Raw genomic sequence first — 15,681 nt, 5'->3', positions numbered from 1 at the left:
ACAGTGCGCATGCTCAGTTATTTCTACCGTCGCGGCGTACTTTATTTTTTTTGCCAAATCTCTTATCACAAACGTATGTTCACCCACTAGTAACAGCAATACTGCAGATGGTTATTACAACTGGAGAGGTGCATGCTATCCACCTGAGCTGTTTCCCAAGTGCTATTCTAGCCCTCCAGGTAAGTTCCAGGTTCGGAGGGGGAGGGTATCACAAAGATCCTCACAACCCCTCATCTTAGTCCAGCAAGTGTATTATACCTTCATGTCTGAGAGGTGAGAAGAAGTGTTAGAACAGAAACGAGGAGGGGGGAGCGATAGGAGATCTGGTCCTGAAGGAGTGACCTTCTGCTGTGGTTGGTGACATATGATGGAAGAGAGGATGGTGGTCATGGTGGTCAGGAGTGTCTGGAGCTTACTGGACGTCGTCCAGGTACAAATATGGAGACCACTATAGAGATGCATTTGTCATTGAGCTGAAACGCGTCTACGTCAATTGAGGGAGAGAGAGAGAACTATTAATGAAATTCCCTATAAGCTTTCCAAGGGCCCCAAATCTTCAGGAATGTCGCGCGGGAAGGAGTTTCCCAGTGGGCTAGTTCCTCGAAGCAGTAGATCTGGTCGCCTTTTTGCAATCCAGGCATGGATCCTCCATGGGCATGGGATGAGTAGGCGGGCTGCTGTAATGAGCATGGTGGAGAGGTTACGTTTGGATGGAGTGATGGTCTTGTTTGGGCACCATGATAATGTCAATTTGGGGCCCGATGTGATGTTTGTGGAGCATATTCTGTTTTTTATTAAGCTGATTTCTGCCCAGAAGGCTTTTATGGTCGGGCAGTGCCACCAAATATGAGAGAGGGAGCCCACTTCCAGCCCGCACCTCCCAACAAAGATCAGAGATGTCCGAGTTGGTCATGTGTAAATATTCTGGGGTTTTGTACCATCTAGTTAACGATTTGTATGAATTTTCTTGTATTTTAATACATCTATTAAAGGGCTTCTGTCACCCCACTAAACCTCCTTTTTTTTTTTGTTTACTTATAATCCCTACACTGCGATTTCTGCATACATAAGCTAAATAATCATTTTGGTCCAGTAGAATTTGTTAAAAACGTAATTTTAAAATATGCAAATTACCTTGCTACCAGCAAGTAGGGCGGCTACTTGCTGGTAGCAGCCGCATCCTTCGATCCTAAAGACGCCCCCTCCGCATGTTGATTGACAGGGCCAGGGAACGGGATCGTCCTCTGCTGGCCCTGCCTGTTTGCATTCAAAATTAAAAAAAAGTATAAAAGCTTTTTTCCGGGTCCGAGAGTTTGGTCGAGAGCTCAAGAAGTATAGTCTTGGTGGTAAAGAAGATAGGAGTGACTTGTATGTTAGGGGTAGTAACCGTCTAGGGAGCTGAGTTACAACCAGTAGTTTTTCAATCCAGGACGCCTCTCTGTGGGGGGCAAGAGGTATGATGAGACGCCTGATGTCTCTCCGAAAGTCTAAAAGATGTAAGAATGGGGCTTTCTGGACCCTGGGTTGGGTGAGAATTTTTTCCCAGTCTAAAAGGCTACTTTCACACTTGCGGCAGAGTGATCCGGCAGGCAGTACCGTCGCCGGCAAAACGTATGCCAACTGATTGCATTTGTAAGACTGATCAGTCTTAAAAATGCCTGATCAGTCAGAAAAATGCATTGAAATGCAGGATCCGTCTTTCTGGTGTCATCCGGAAAAACGGATCCGGCATTTATTTATTTTTCACATTTTTTTGTGCGGACCAGAAGGACGGATCCGGCACTAATGGATTCCTATGGAAAAAAATGCCGGATCCGGCATTCAGGCAAGTCTTCTTTTTTTTGGGCCGGAGATAAAACCGTAGCATGCTGTGGTATTATCTCCGTCCTAAAACGTCAAAAAGACTGAACTAAAGACATTCTGATGCATCCTGAACGGATTACTCTCCTTTCAGAATGCATGGGGATAAAACTGATCAGTTCTTTTCCGGTATAGAGCCCCTAGGACGGAACTCAGTGCCGGAAAAGAAAAACGCTAGTGTGAAAGTACCCTAACCTGCCTTCCAGCAGAGAAACCTCACGGAACGTAAGATTAGTTAGGAGAGGCCACACACCAGAGGGCTCCGTCATATTGGAATGAATGTAGGGCTGCAGTAGATTCAGAGGTAGGTTAGGGTGAGGGAACCTAAGCTCCTGTGTCTTATATATCTTTGACCGCTCAGCCATCACGCTCTTCAGTAAGAGTGGGGAGGATAAGTCATTATGTGAGTGATGCCGGATCCCCCACAGTGTCAGGCCTCATGCACACAACCGTTGTCTTGGTCCGCATCTGAGCCGCAGTATTTCCGGCTTGGATGCGGACCCATTCACTTCAATGAGGCCGCAAAAGATGCTGTCCAAAATAAATATAACCTGTCCTATTCTTGTCCATTTTGCGGACAAGATCAGGCAGTTATATTAATGGCTGTCCGCGCCGTTCCGCAAATTGCAGAGCGCAAAACACACCGGTCGTGTGCATGAGGCCCAAGTCTCTCCCTGTTGGTTAGGAGATGTCTCTCCAACTGCGTGCAAAGGTTCGGTGGACGCGGGGAGAGTAAGGTTAAGTTGAGTAGTTCTTTGACAGAAAAAAATATATTGTCTGTTCCGTCAATTAACCATTTGACCACATATCTGACTATCTTTAACCCTTTTTATCAATAGGTGGAGATCGTCATCCTGCAGACATGAAGATCCTCCTGGTGTTTGACTTTGACCACACCATTGTGAACGATAACAGTGACACGTGGATTATCCAGTGTGCTCCAGATAAAAAGCTCCCAAACATCTTACAGAACTCTTACGAGAAAGGGAAATGGACGGAGTACATGGGTAGGGTTTTCACCTACCTAGGAGAACAGGGAATCCGCGAGGATGACATGAAGAGAATCATGATCGCTATACCCTATACACCCGGGATGACGGAGCTCCTTCATTTCATTGGCCAAAACAAAGAGCGTTTTGATTGCATAATCATCTCGGATTCCAATACAATCTTCATTGACTGGATTCTCACCCACGCCTGCGTGAACAATGTCTTCGATCAGGTCTTCACAAACCCTGCAACCTTCGACCGCTTTGGGAACCTCACGGTGCAGAATTTCCACATCCACCATTGTGCGTCCTGCCCAAAGAACTTGTGCAAGAGAAAAGTACTGGAAGAGTTTGTGGCCAAGCAGACGTCAAACGGAGTCCGCTACTCGAAAATAGTTTACATTGGTGATGGAAGCAATGACCTCTGCCCTGTAACATTCCTGAAGAAAGGTGATATCGCCATGCCCAGGGAGGGCTACACCTTACAGAAGAAAATTGCCAAGGAGATCGAGCTCATTGATTCTTCTATAAGTGTGTGGTCAACTGGGAGCGAGATATTGTCTCACCTGAAGCACTTGGTGGAAGAATAAGCTTCTGCCGTGACATCATAAATGGACTCTAAAGCGGCACAGATATAGTCTGCAACTAACATTAACATGATGAACTTTTGGTGGCGGTGTATCCTGCAATTTGTCCAGTACAGTCGGTATATCTACCCAAAGTGTTATTAAATGTCTCCTAATGATCGTTTGCTCAATAGTTGGGTATATTGGTGAAGTACAGTGATTCTTTGTCAGGGTCTTCTCTGCAGTTGTTCTCATCATGGTTTCTCAAGCCAAACGGCTCATGGATATTCATGTTTCCTAACTTTGTTCCTCAAGTGACCCCATGTTTTCAGGATATCCCTAGTACTGCACAGGTGATCTTTGTGGGATATCCTCTCCTCATGACCTATTGGCTAATATTTCTGGACTGGAGTTGAGAAACGCTGTCATGGGACGTACAGTACAGACCAAAAGTTTGGACACACCTTCTCATTCAAAGAGTTTTCTTTATTTTCATGACTATGAAAATTGTAGATTCACACTGAAGGCATCAAAACTATGAATTAACACACGTGGATGTATATGCATAACGAAAAAGTGTGAAACAACTGAAAATATGTCATATTCTAGGTTCTTCAAAGTAGCCACCATTTGCTTTGATTACTGCTTTGCACACTCTTGGCATTCTCTTGATGAGCTTCAAGAGGTAGTCACCTGAAATGGTCTTCCAACAGTCTTGAAGGAGTTCCCAGAGATGCTTAGCACTTGTTGGCCCTTTTGCCTTCACTCTGTGGTCCAGCTCACCCCAAACCATCTCGATTGGGTTCAGGTTCGGTGACTGTGGAGGCTAGGTCATCTGGCGCAGCAACCCATCACTCTCCTTCATGGTCAAATAGCCCTTACACAGCCTGGAGGTGTGTTTGGGGTCATTGTCCTGTAAAAAATTAAATGATGGTCCAACTAAACGCAAACCGGATGGAATAGCATGCCGCTGCAAGATGCTGTGGTAGCCATGCTGGTTCAGTATGCCTTCAATTTTGAATAAATCCCCAACAGTGTCACCAGCAAAGCACCCCCACACCATCACACCTCCTCCTCCATGCTTCACGGTGGGAACCAGGCATGTAGAGTCCATCTGTTCACCTTTGCTGCGTCGCACAAAGACACAGTGGTTGGAACGAAAGATCTCAAATTTGGACTCATCAGACCAAAGCACAGATTTCCACTGGTCTAATGTCCATTCCTTGTGTTCTTTAGCCCAAACAAGTCTCTTCTGCTTGTTGCCTGTCCTTAGCAGTGGTTTCCTAGCAGATATTCTACCATGAAGGCCTGATTCACACAGTCTCCTCTTAACAGTTGTTCTAGAGATGTGTCTGCTGCTAGAACTCTGTGTGGCATTGACCTGGTCTCTAATCTGAGCTGCTGTTAACCTGCGATTTCTGAGGCTGGTGACTCGGATGAACTTATCCTCCGCAGCAGAGGTGACTCTTGGTCTTCCTTTCCTGGGGCGGTCCGCATGTGAGACAGTTTCTTTGTAGCGCTTGATGGTTTTTGTGACTGCACTTGGGCACACTTTCAAAGTTTTCCCAATTTTTCGGACTGACTGACCTTCATTTCTTAAAGTAATGATGGCCACTCGTTTTTCTTTACTTAGCTGCTTTTTTCTTGCCATAAAACACATTTTAACAGTCTATTCAGTAGGACTATCAGCTGTGTATCCACCTGACTTCTCCACAACGCAACTGATGGTCCCAACCCCATTTCTAAGGCAAGAAATCCCACTTATTAAACCTGACAGGGCACACCTGTGAAGTGAAAACCATTTCAGGTGACTACCTCTTGAAGCTCATCAAGAGAATGCCAAGAGTGTGCAAAGCAGTAATCAAAGCAAAAGGTGTCTACTTTGAAGAACCTAGAATATGACATATTTTCAGTTGTTTCACACTTTTTTGTTATGTATATAATTCCACATGTGTTAATTCATAGTTTTGATGCCTTCAGTGTGAATCTACAATTTTCATAGTCATGAAAATAAAGAAAAGTCTTTGAATGAGAAGGTGTGTCCAAACTTTTGGTCTGTACTGTAGGTCTGACCTATCCTGAAGAAGACGTCAGCATTTTTCTATTTCTCTCTGTCCCTCATATGTCTTGTATAGAAGATGGAGCAAATTCTGAGATTAACATTTTTGTATCGGTACAGAAGACATAAAACATGATATTTTGGCAGATGATGACCTCTCCTTTTGTTTAATTGTGTATTGCTTTTGTTTTCCCAGTACATTATGTTCTGATATGGTGGTAACCAGGAAGCCACATATTGAGAATTAAATGATGGGAAGAACAGGACCCTCAAGGCTCCTTTCAGACGTCAGTAGAATGGGTCCGCATCCGTTCCGCAACTATCCAGAACGGGTGCGGACCCATTCATTCTCTATGGGGCCGGAAGAGATGCGGAGAGCACACTATGTGCTCTCCGTATCTGCATTTCCGGAGCACGGCCCCGATCTTCCGGTCCGCAGCTCCGCAAGAAAATAGAGCATGTCCTATTCTTGTCCACAATTGCGAACAAGAATAGGAATTTCAATGGGGGTGCCGGCCGGGTGTATTGCGGATCCGCAATACACTATGGACGTCTGAATAATTGTGGCATCTGACAAACTGATACATGAATGTAGAGAAATCCTAGGATTTTCTCGTCAGTTTGTTTCTACTAAATCAGCCATTGCCAAATGTCCCAACCTATCAACCAACACCTACTGAAAAGGTTAGTAAATATAAAAATATTTGTAAAATATAAGAAAAAGAACTGGATCGCACATCCTCAATACTATGCTTTTATCTACTGCTTCTCAGCATAATTAACCTCGCTTTTCAGTGCAATTTATCGTATACCTACCCCTATGCTATACATGAGGCATTACATTAGTATACAATTTGATCAAAAAGCATAGGCCCACTCACCGCAACAAGGTTGCCTCACTGCATGACTACCACCAACGCAGCAGCACCGCCCCAGCAGGCAGCGGGACCCAGCAGTCAAACAGCGCCCCCGCTGTCTGGCAAAGCCACCCTGGTACTGGGCCCCACCAGTACAGCACCAAAGCAACAATGGCTGCCATGCAGTACTTCACCATGTGAACAGGTGTGGAACTCGCCTTACCACATACTCTCAGGAACTCCAACTGAGAGGTAGGAATTTATACCTTATGCAGGCTCCTGCTAATTAAAAAAAATATATTACTTTTCTTCTGAAGATATGGAGGAATTATTAGGGGCTGTTAGAGCCACCATGGGTATCGAGGATATCCAGAAGCCCCGGTCCGTTCAGGACGTAATGTTTGGGGGATTACGTGTAAAAAAAGTCTCATGTATTCCCGGTCAATGAAAACACCAGGGACATGATAATGGATGAATGGACAGATCCTGAAAGAAGGTTGGGTGTCTCCAGGGAATTTAAAAATAGATAATTTGACCAGTCTGAAACCAAGATCTTTAACAAGACCCCAAAAATCGATGTTCAGGTCGCAAAAGTGTTTAAAAAAAACTTCCCTGCCCTTCGAGGATTCCTCACAGTTATGGAAAGTTAGGCAGATGCACTTTTGAAGAAAATCTGGGAGGCCTTTATGTTCGGGGTGAAAACAAACATAGCGGCAACCTCCGTGGCCAGGTCCATGTATATTTTGCTCAATGAGTTTAGAAGACCATATAAAAAATAAAACTCCCAAGAGAGGAAATTTTAAACTCCATTCCCCTCCTTAAGTCAGCAACAGCTTTTCTAGCAGACGCTTCTGCCGTATCTGTCAGATTTGCTGCAAAAGAGTGGGGCCCTGTCAAATTCAGCCAGAAGAGCTCTATGGATGAAATCCTGGGGAGGCGACAGGGCAGCCAAGGCAAAATTGTGCTCCATCGCCTTCTCAGGAGAGTACATATTGGCCCAGTTCTAGATGCTATCCTAGAGAAGGCAGCTGATAAGAAAAAGGGTTTTCCTGAGGAGAATAAAAGGAAGCCTTTTCGTCCCTTTAGTTCACAGCCTAAGCCTTACAGAGGTAAGGGCAAAACAGGACGTTGGAGTTACCAAAAAGGAGGCAGGGGGCAGAAGGCAGAAGGTTTCTCCTCAATCCCCATAACAAACAAAATGACAAACTATGACTCCAAAGTTGGAGGAAGGTTGAAGAAATTTCTGACCCAGTGGGAATCGGTCACCCAAAATCCCTGGGCCTTAGATATCATTAGAGATGGTTACAAGATAGAATTTTCCTCAAATCTTCCAAGAAGATACCAAACAACTACTCACAATCAAAATGTGCTATCAAAAATTTGGCAAGGAGTTGTAGAGCTAAAACAATTAGGAGTAGTGATAGAAGTACCCAAATTAGAAAACGGAGGGGGCTTTTACTCACGATAATTCGTAGTCCAAAAACCAGACGGTTCTTCCCGTGCTATTAAAAATCTAAAAGGGCTAAACAAGTCAATAACTTACAGAAGATTTAAGATGGAGTCAATATCATCTATCATTCCACTAATCAAGGAAGGAGCATATATGACATCCATCAACCTAAAAGATGCCTACTACCATGTCCCCATCCATGCAAATTCACAAAAATATCTGAGATATGCACTAAAAGACAAAAAGGGCATAATCCATAATTTTCAATTCGTTACTCTCCCATTCGGGATTTTGTCAGCCCCAAGGGTGTTCACAAAACTGGTAGTAGAGATGATAGCCCTGCTCAGACTGGAAGGGCTACTAATTTTTTCCTACTTAGACGACTTCCTTATAGTCGGGAATTCAAAACCAGAAACATCCAGACAAACCAAATTTGTGTTACGGAAACTTTCAGAGCTAGGCCGGATAACAAACATAAAAAAGTCCTGCCTAGTACCATCATCAAAAAGGAAGTTCTTAGGGGTTAATACTAGATTCATCCCTCCCACAGTAAAAGATGGAATCTTTCAGGGAGAGAATAAAAAACTTCCAAGCTCAAAAAGAGTGCTCTATCAGAAAAGCTATGGGCATCCTGGGACTGATGACGTCCTGCATTCCAGCAGTAGCATGGTGTCAGGCCCACACCAGAGTAACGCAATCCTGGATCCTGAGAAAATGGAACAGAAAACAGTCATCTCTGGACAAAAGGTAGGAATCCCTTACCACGTAAAGTTAGATCTGAACTGGTTGAAGGAAAGGGCAAATCTACTAAAAGGTGTAACCTGGTGAACAACGCCACAGATACAGATAATGACTGATGCAAGTGGCTGCAGATGGGGGGCAAAAGTAGCCTCCACAAATTGGTAGGGAAGGTGGTCAGAAGAAGTAGGGAAAAGATCCTCAAACTACAGAGAGTTATGAGCGGTCTGGGAGACCCTAAAGGTATCTCGGGTCATGTTACGAGGAAAACATTTAAAGATATTCTCAGACAATACCACAACCATCAGGGAGGCCCAAAATACGACTAGCAGAAAAAATAATCTTGGGCAGAAAAGAACTTCCTCTCAATTACAGCAGTCCATCTCAAGGGTTTGGAAAATGTAGAAGCAGATTATCTGAGCAGAAGAACACTGGACCCAGGGGAATGGTCTTTAAACCAAGAAATCTTCCAACAGATCTGCAAAAAATGGGGCTCACCGCAGATAGACCTGTTCGCCTCTCAGACAAATGCAAAAATAGGATGCTTTTGCTCCCTAAATCCCAGGGAAAAACCGTGGGCAGTAGACACCTTTTCGATAAAATGGTCATGGGACCTGGCATATGCTTTACCACCATGGACCCTAATTCCTCAGGTCCTGCAAAAAATTCTAAGGGTTCCAGTAACCATGATATTAACAGTTCCCTACTAGCCAAAGAGAGGCTGGTTCGCCATCCTGAAGAAACTAGCCCTAGAGGAACCGTTGGAAATACAGCTGCTGGGGAACATTCTGTCTCCGGGCCCAATTGTTCGTTGTTACTCCCTAATAAGCCTTACGGGGCTTTCTAACGTGAGGGCCCATTCCACCAGGGCAATGGCCTCTTCCTGGGCTGAAAAAGCTGGCGTTTCTCTTGACAAAATTTGTAGGGCCGCTACTTGGTCAGGTATAAATACGTTGATTAAACATTATCGTTTAAATGTCTTTGTTTCTGCAGACCTGACCTTTGGACAGACAGTTCTGAAAGCAGTAGACCCACCATACTGTTTTATCTGGTAGTGCTCATGTGTAGCCGTCATGGTGGATTAAATGGAAAACCGGAGTTAGACTTACCGGTAATTCTGTTTCCTTGAATCCACCATGACGGCTCGTATATTCCCTCTCTAAATTATTATATGGAGTATGAGGTAATACTCAAAAAATAATACCGTAATTTAGTCTCACGCCCACTTGGGTAATTTGTAAACACTGACGGGTGAGTGTGGGTGGTGGCTTTTAAACTTTGTGTGTTTCTGCCCCTATAGAGGTCAAGGGGTCAATCTCATGTATAGCCGTCATGGTGGATTCAAGGAAACAGTTACCGGTAAGTCTAACTCTGGTTTTTCCGGTATTGAGACCCTATGAAGGATCTCAATACCGGAAAATAGAAACACTAGTGTGAAAAAGTAGCCTTAGTCTTCATGCACACGACCGTATTTGTTTTGCGGTCCGCAGATCTGCTAAATACGGATACCGCCTGTATGCATTCTGCTACTAGAAATGGCTATTCTTGCAGAGAGCATTTTTTGCAAACCCATAAAAAACTAATAGGTCCATGTGCGATTCAAAAGAAATGCGGATCGAACGCAGCAGACCTAAACAGCGGTTGTGTGCATGAGGATTATGCAATTAAAGAACCAAGCTCTGAGGTGAACGCGCACTATGTGTTACTAATGATGAGGCTGCGTCGCTGTATAACTATTTGATCTACTTGTTTCAGTTTGTTTTATACTTTGGCTTAACGTGATATACATTTCCATTATGATTTGCATGAACCGGGCTGATTTGAATATAACTTGAATATAATTTACCTCCAGTATCAAAAGTATGAGGCTGCTTTAAACCCCAAAAATTAACCATCAGTGTGCTTTTGCCAACCCCTTTAAGGTGCCATGCACATTAGAGGATTGAGCCCGGGGACGTTGGATTTAACCATGTCAATCTGTTGTTTGCATGGGCGATAAGCCGCTGTCAGAGGTGTGGTAGCAGCTTTTGCCCTTGGTCCCTTAGTACACACATGCACATTCAGCCGAGTATTGGGGAAGTCAGGAAGAACAGGCCTTCAGCTGACGGCTTTTGGAGGAGTATGGGCTCCTGGAAACTTAGGGCCAGATTTATCATTAGCTCAAGTCAGAATAATGGAGTGAAAAAGTCGCAAATTTTTGCGCAATCGCTAAAACTGCGCAAAAATTTGCGACTTTTTACTGCTCTGCACTATGCTCGACAGTTTTCTGAAAGTGGGCGTGTTTTCTTATGTAAATGAATCTCTAGACAGATTTACTATTGCGACTATTTAAAAAGTCGCAAAAAAATGCGCAATTTCACTCCAGTCAGGACCATGCTTATCTTATGAGACTTTTTAATAGAACATGCGACTTTTTCATAAAAACGTGCGACTTTTGTAAAGCTGCTTACTGACGGATAAACTGCTACCGTCAAACCACATTTATCACAGTCTTAAAGGGCCGATCATAAATCTGACTTGGCTAAAACTGACTTTAGCCATATGTTAAAGTGGAGTGAGCTGTCAGAGTCGTGATAAATCTGGCCCATAGTGTCCAGTCTGCAATTGGGACTACAGTAGGTCATGGCAAACCATAGCCAGGCTTGGGAGTCAGAAACAAATGGCTGTAGGTCGGGTGTAATATGATGTGATAAACACTGGGGTCGTCAGTGTTAAACTTCTTAAACGTCGACAAATAAAAAACTTTTCGTCTGCTACTGGCAAAAACCATTTGTCCTATACTAAATCGAAATTTTGCTATGCATAAGTATGCCTAAATGAATTAAGCACTTGGAAAGCATTGAATAATTTTGAACAGAACGAGTTTTACTCCAGCAATTACCTGATCTACATCAATGTTTGCGTAGTAAACAATGTATGAAATGGAATGGAATAACAACATTTCAAAAAGTCTCGTTTTTCAGTTTAAAAGTCTTACTTGAGCAAGGCCCAGTACTGTTAAAAGTGCTTCAGGCATCTGCTTTTGCGTTTGTGAATGGTCATATTTTACCGTTGCAAAAACCAGCAGTAGTCCGCCATCATGTTGGGATTCCAGCGGCCTTGATACCTGTTCTCCATTGTAGAAATATCTTTATGGAACCGGTCTCCATGTTTGTTACTTACGTGTCCCAAATTGGGTGGGAAAAAAGTCAAGATGGGAATGTAAGAAATGCACTTTCTATGGCATTCGGCAGCCAAGTTGTTCATATGCTGTAAGCATGTTGTCTACTAATTCAGCATCGTTTGCAGCTCGTCTGTTTCCAAGGAAGTTTTGCACTACTAGCACAAATGCATCCCAAGCTGCAAGACGCACTCGCTTTGTCAGATTCTTGCGCTGATAAAAACGTAGTGTATTTGCCACACATGTAGCAGAAATTGTCTATCTATCTTAAGTTTCAAAACTGATAGCACTATAACAGATCACTTTATCAAAATCTGTCCAGCTTGCCTTATATACTCACAGGTATGTCCATTTTAATATCTCCAATATAATGCATTATTATTATAACTGAATAGGCTTTGAATGTATAACTTAACTCTTTAAGGACCTCCGCCGTACATGTACGGCACAAGTCCGGTACTCAAACATGGAACCCGGTCGCACGTGCAGCGGGCGCCATAGCCGTCGGGTTTCTGCTATTTTAAATAGCAGAGACCCGCGGCACATGTATGCGATCAGCCATAAGGCTGATCGCATACATTTTCACTTTCAGATGCCGTGGTCAAATGTGACCATAGCATCTGCACAGTCCGGAAGCAGGAAGTCACGCACTTTCGCTCCGGTAACAGCGTTCCCCGGCTGAGATCGGGAAGCCTGTTACATTGATCTAATAGGCTGAAGCCTCAAGCAGACTACGGTGCCTATTAGATGACTATACCAATACTGGCCACTAGGTGGCAGCATTGTATTGGTATAGTGCAAATGAAGTGTTCAATGGTGTCTATATAAACATCAATGAACACAATAGGCAATCTAATGATTACCAGTTATTGTCACCCAATGTGGCTTAAAAAAAAAAGTCCAAAAAAGTTTTTGCAAATATAAAATAAAACTTCTAATCACCCCCTTCCTTAAAATTAAAAATACTTAAGCAATAAAAAAAATAAACTACATGGGCATCGCCGCGTGTGAAAATGCTCGTACTATTAAAATATAACAATGTTTTGACTTTTTTTTTTTCAGTATTAAAACGCAAGAAAAATTATACAAGTGTGGTATCGTTGTAACCGTACTGACCTGGAGAATGAAGATAACACGTCAATTTTACGGCATAGTGTACAGTGTAAAAAAAATTAAAAACCTTTATCAGAACTGTGTTTTTTCCCAATTCTACCCCATTTTTTTCCCGCTTCCTACTACATGGTATGCAACCATAAATGGTGCCATTATGTCCTACATGTCCTGCAAAAAAATAAGCCCTCATAAGGCTATGTGAATGGAAAAATAAAAAAGGTAGGACTATGGGAAGGCGGGGAGTGAAAAACAAAGACGCAAAAATGGAAAATCCCAGGGTCCTTAAGGCCTCTTTCACACGGGCGTCAGTTTTTTTGCCCGGATAAGAGGCGGGTGCGTTGCGGGAAAATGCGCAATTTTTCCGTGCGAGTGCAAAACATTGTAATGCATTTTGCACTCGCGTGAGAAAAATCGCACATGTTTGGTACCCAAACCCGAACTTCTTCACAGAAGTTCGGGCTTGGGATTGATGTTCTGAAGATTGTATTATTTTCCCTTATAACATGGTTATAAGGGAAAATAATAGCATTCTGAATACAGAATGCATAGTATAATAGTGCTGGAGGGGAGGGGTTAAATTTTTTTTAAAAAGGGGCGTGGCCGGGAAGCCGAGGAGAATGGCCGCTTGATTCAAGAGCTCCTGCTCCAACACAGCGTTCCAGTCCAGCGAGACCTTATTTTTGCTTCCTGTCTTCTCCCTTCAGCGCCGATTGGCATAAAAACCTTCCCTGATGATGACCAGGGGAAAAAGGAGCATCAAAAGGCAAGGGAAACTAGAGTTTTTCTTCACGCACGATCGTGACAAAGATGGCGCCGGCACACTGGATGCGCAGGCAGAGTCAAGCTCCAGCCCGACATCGAACGCAAGCGCTCACTCACCCCGAGCTTCAGATGGAGGCGGCTTGCAGCAACGGAGCCCTCGTGGATCCCCAGCACAGATCCGTTCGGGTGAGCTTGCAAATAGCGAGGGAGAGCTGGGGTATAACATGGCGCCTTCAGGCAGCCCGGTGACGCGACAGTCTCCGAACGCAAGTCCGGCGAAACAAAGACCTAGGCTGCAGGACCCTGGGACAGAAGCCCAGGAAACTTGTGAAAGCCATGGCTCGACAGACACTGGCACACTGTCGGAGGTGCTGTGTAAATTTCCTACAGATAACAAACCGGCATCTAGTATGCTACTAAAGGACATGCTTCTGGCCTTTAACCACTCGGTTACCAGCCACTTGTCACAGTTAATTGCTCCGGTTCAAAAATCTGTTATAGATCTGGACAACAGAGTTCAGCATGTGGAGCATAAAATGGGTGATTTTGCTGAGTCACACAACAATCTCATAGACTCCCATGAAGCCCAATCGGAAGAAATTGCATACTTAAAAGCAAAAGTGGCGGACCTAGAAGATAGGTCCCGCAGGAATAACCTGAAGCTACGCGGAGTACCAGAATCGGTCCAGACTACGGACCTCCAAGCCTATATTAAAAAGTTAATTAAGCTCCTTTTGCCTGACTGCACAGATCAAGACCTTATCATTGATCGGGCACACAGGATTGCCAAGCCAAAGCACCTATCAGAGGATGTACCACGAGATGTGCTGGCTCGTCTGCACTTCTTTCAAGCAAAGGAGGACACGTTGGCCGCAGCAAGGAAATTGGAGTCTTTGCCTGATCCGTACCAGTCAGTGAAACTTTTTGCAGATCTCTCAGCGGTAACCCTGCAACTACGTCGCACGCTAGCTCCAATCACTCTGGCGTTGAGATCCCACTCCGTTCCGTACCGTTGGGGCTACCCGGTAAAGTTGCTAGTTCAGAGGAATGGAGCGGTGGTAGTAATTCGCACAATGGAGGAGGGTAAGGCCGCTTTAAGTGCTTGGAATATCGCTTTAGCTGAGGTCCATAACGAGAGGCACCAGCTTCGCCGAGAAGGAGAGGGAGAATGGCAGCGGGTGGAAAGAAGACACCAGAAGAAACATCGGTGAAAGGTCCTGTCACTAGCCTATAATTAGATGGAGCAAGGATGTGTTTCACCTTCTTGAATCCTCCTGGTGGTAGGCATGACTGTTTTCCCCCACCGACAATCACAAGGGGTTTTGCGTTATAACCCTTGTGCTACTTCTCTACTGCCCCCTTTGCTGGGCGGTCAGTTTTGGTTTACGATGTTAATGTTTTTCTATATCTGTTTTTTCCTTGAGCCGTGTCGATTTGTCACTATGCATTTGATTGCAACGCATTGTGCTGAGGGGTGCCTTCCTCCACATCGCCCGAGCGACTTCTATCTAGCTGTAATATACCCAGCAAAATGGTGTTAACAATTGGATCTTTAAATGTAAGGGGTTTGAATAGCCCTTACAAGAGGCGGATGATGTGGAGGGAGGCACTCTCGATTAAATGTGATATCTTTTGTGCACAGGAGACGCATTTAGTAGAAGCCGATGTAGGGAGGTTAAAACACCCTTCTTTCCCAATCTTGATTCATTCCCATGGGGTAGGTAAAAGGAGGGGAGTACTCTTAGCAATACGAAATTCAGTAGCGCATACGGCAAAGAATACGGTAATTGACCCAGGGGGGCGTTACATCATCCATATCTGCTATATAAACAATGTTGTCTATACTCTGGTAGGGGTGTATGCTCCGAATGTCCGCCCTTTGCGTTTTATCAACAAACTTTTTAGGAAAATCCGCTCCCTAATAGAAGGCAGAGTGATTATCTGCGGAGATTTTAACCTAGCTCCCGACCCAACCCAGGACTCCTCCTCAATCGCCAGGGCTTGCAATCCTACACTTATGCCGTCACTGCTTGCTAATTCCCTGTACGATGTATGGCGTATCCATCATGCCTCAGAGAGAGATTTCTCTTATTTTTCCCCTGCACACCAGTCATACTCCCGTATAGA

At 44.2% G+C, this 15,681-nt stretch overlaps 1 protein-coding gene across 1 annotated transcript; it reads left to right on the top strand.

The window, feature by feature from the left end:
* Positions 1-7: 7 nt before the first annotated feature.
* On the top strand, positions 8-3,904 carry PHOSPHO2 (phosphatase, orphan 2). Its single transcript, XM_044303295.1, has 2 exons — positions 8-179; positions 2,700-3,904. Exon 2 carries the CDS (start codon positions 2,723-2,725, stop codon positions 3,437-3,439), a length of 717 nt encoding a protein of 238 aa, XP_044159230.1. The 5' UTR covers positions 8-179; positions 2,700-2,722; the 3' UTR covers positions 3,440-3,904.
* The last annotated feature ends 11,777 nt before the right edge of the window (positions 3,905-15,681 follow it).

This window comes from Bufo gargarizans, chromosome 8 (assembly GCF_014858855.1).
Source record: "Bufo gargarizans isolate SCDJY-AF-19 chromosome 8, ASM1485885v1, whole genome shotgun sequence".
Lineage (NCBI taxonomy): Eukaryota > Metazoa > Chordata > Amphibia > Anura > Bufonidae > Bufo > Bufo gargarizans.
Note: the sequence above shows the minus strand (reverse complement) of the source record. Positions and strands in the feature narration are given on the sequence as shown.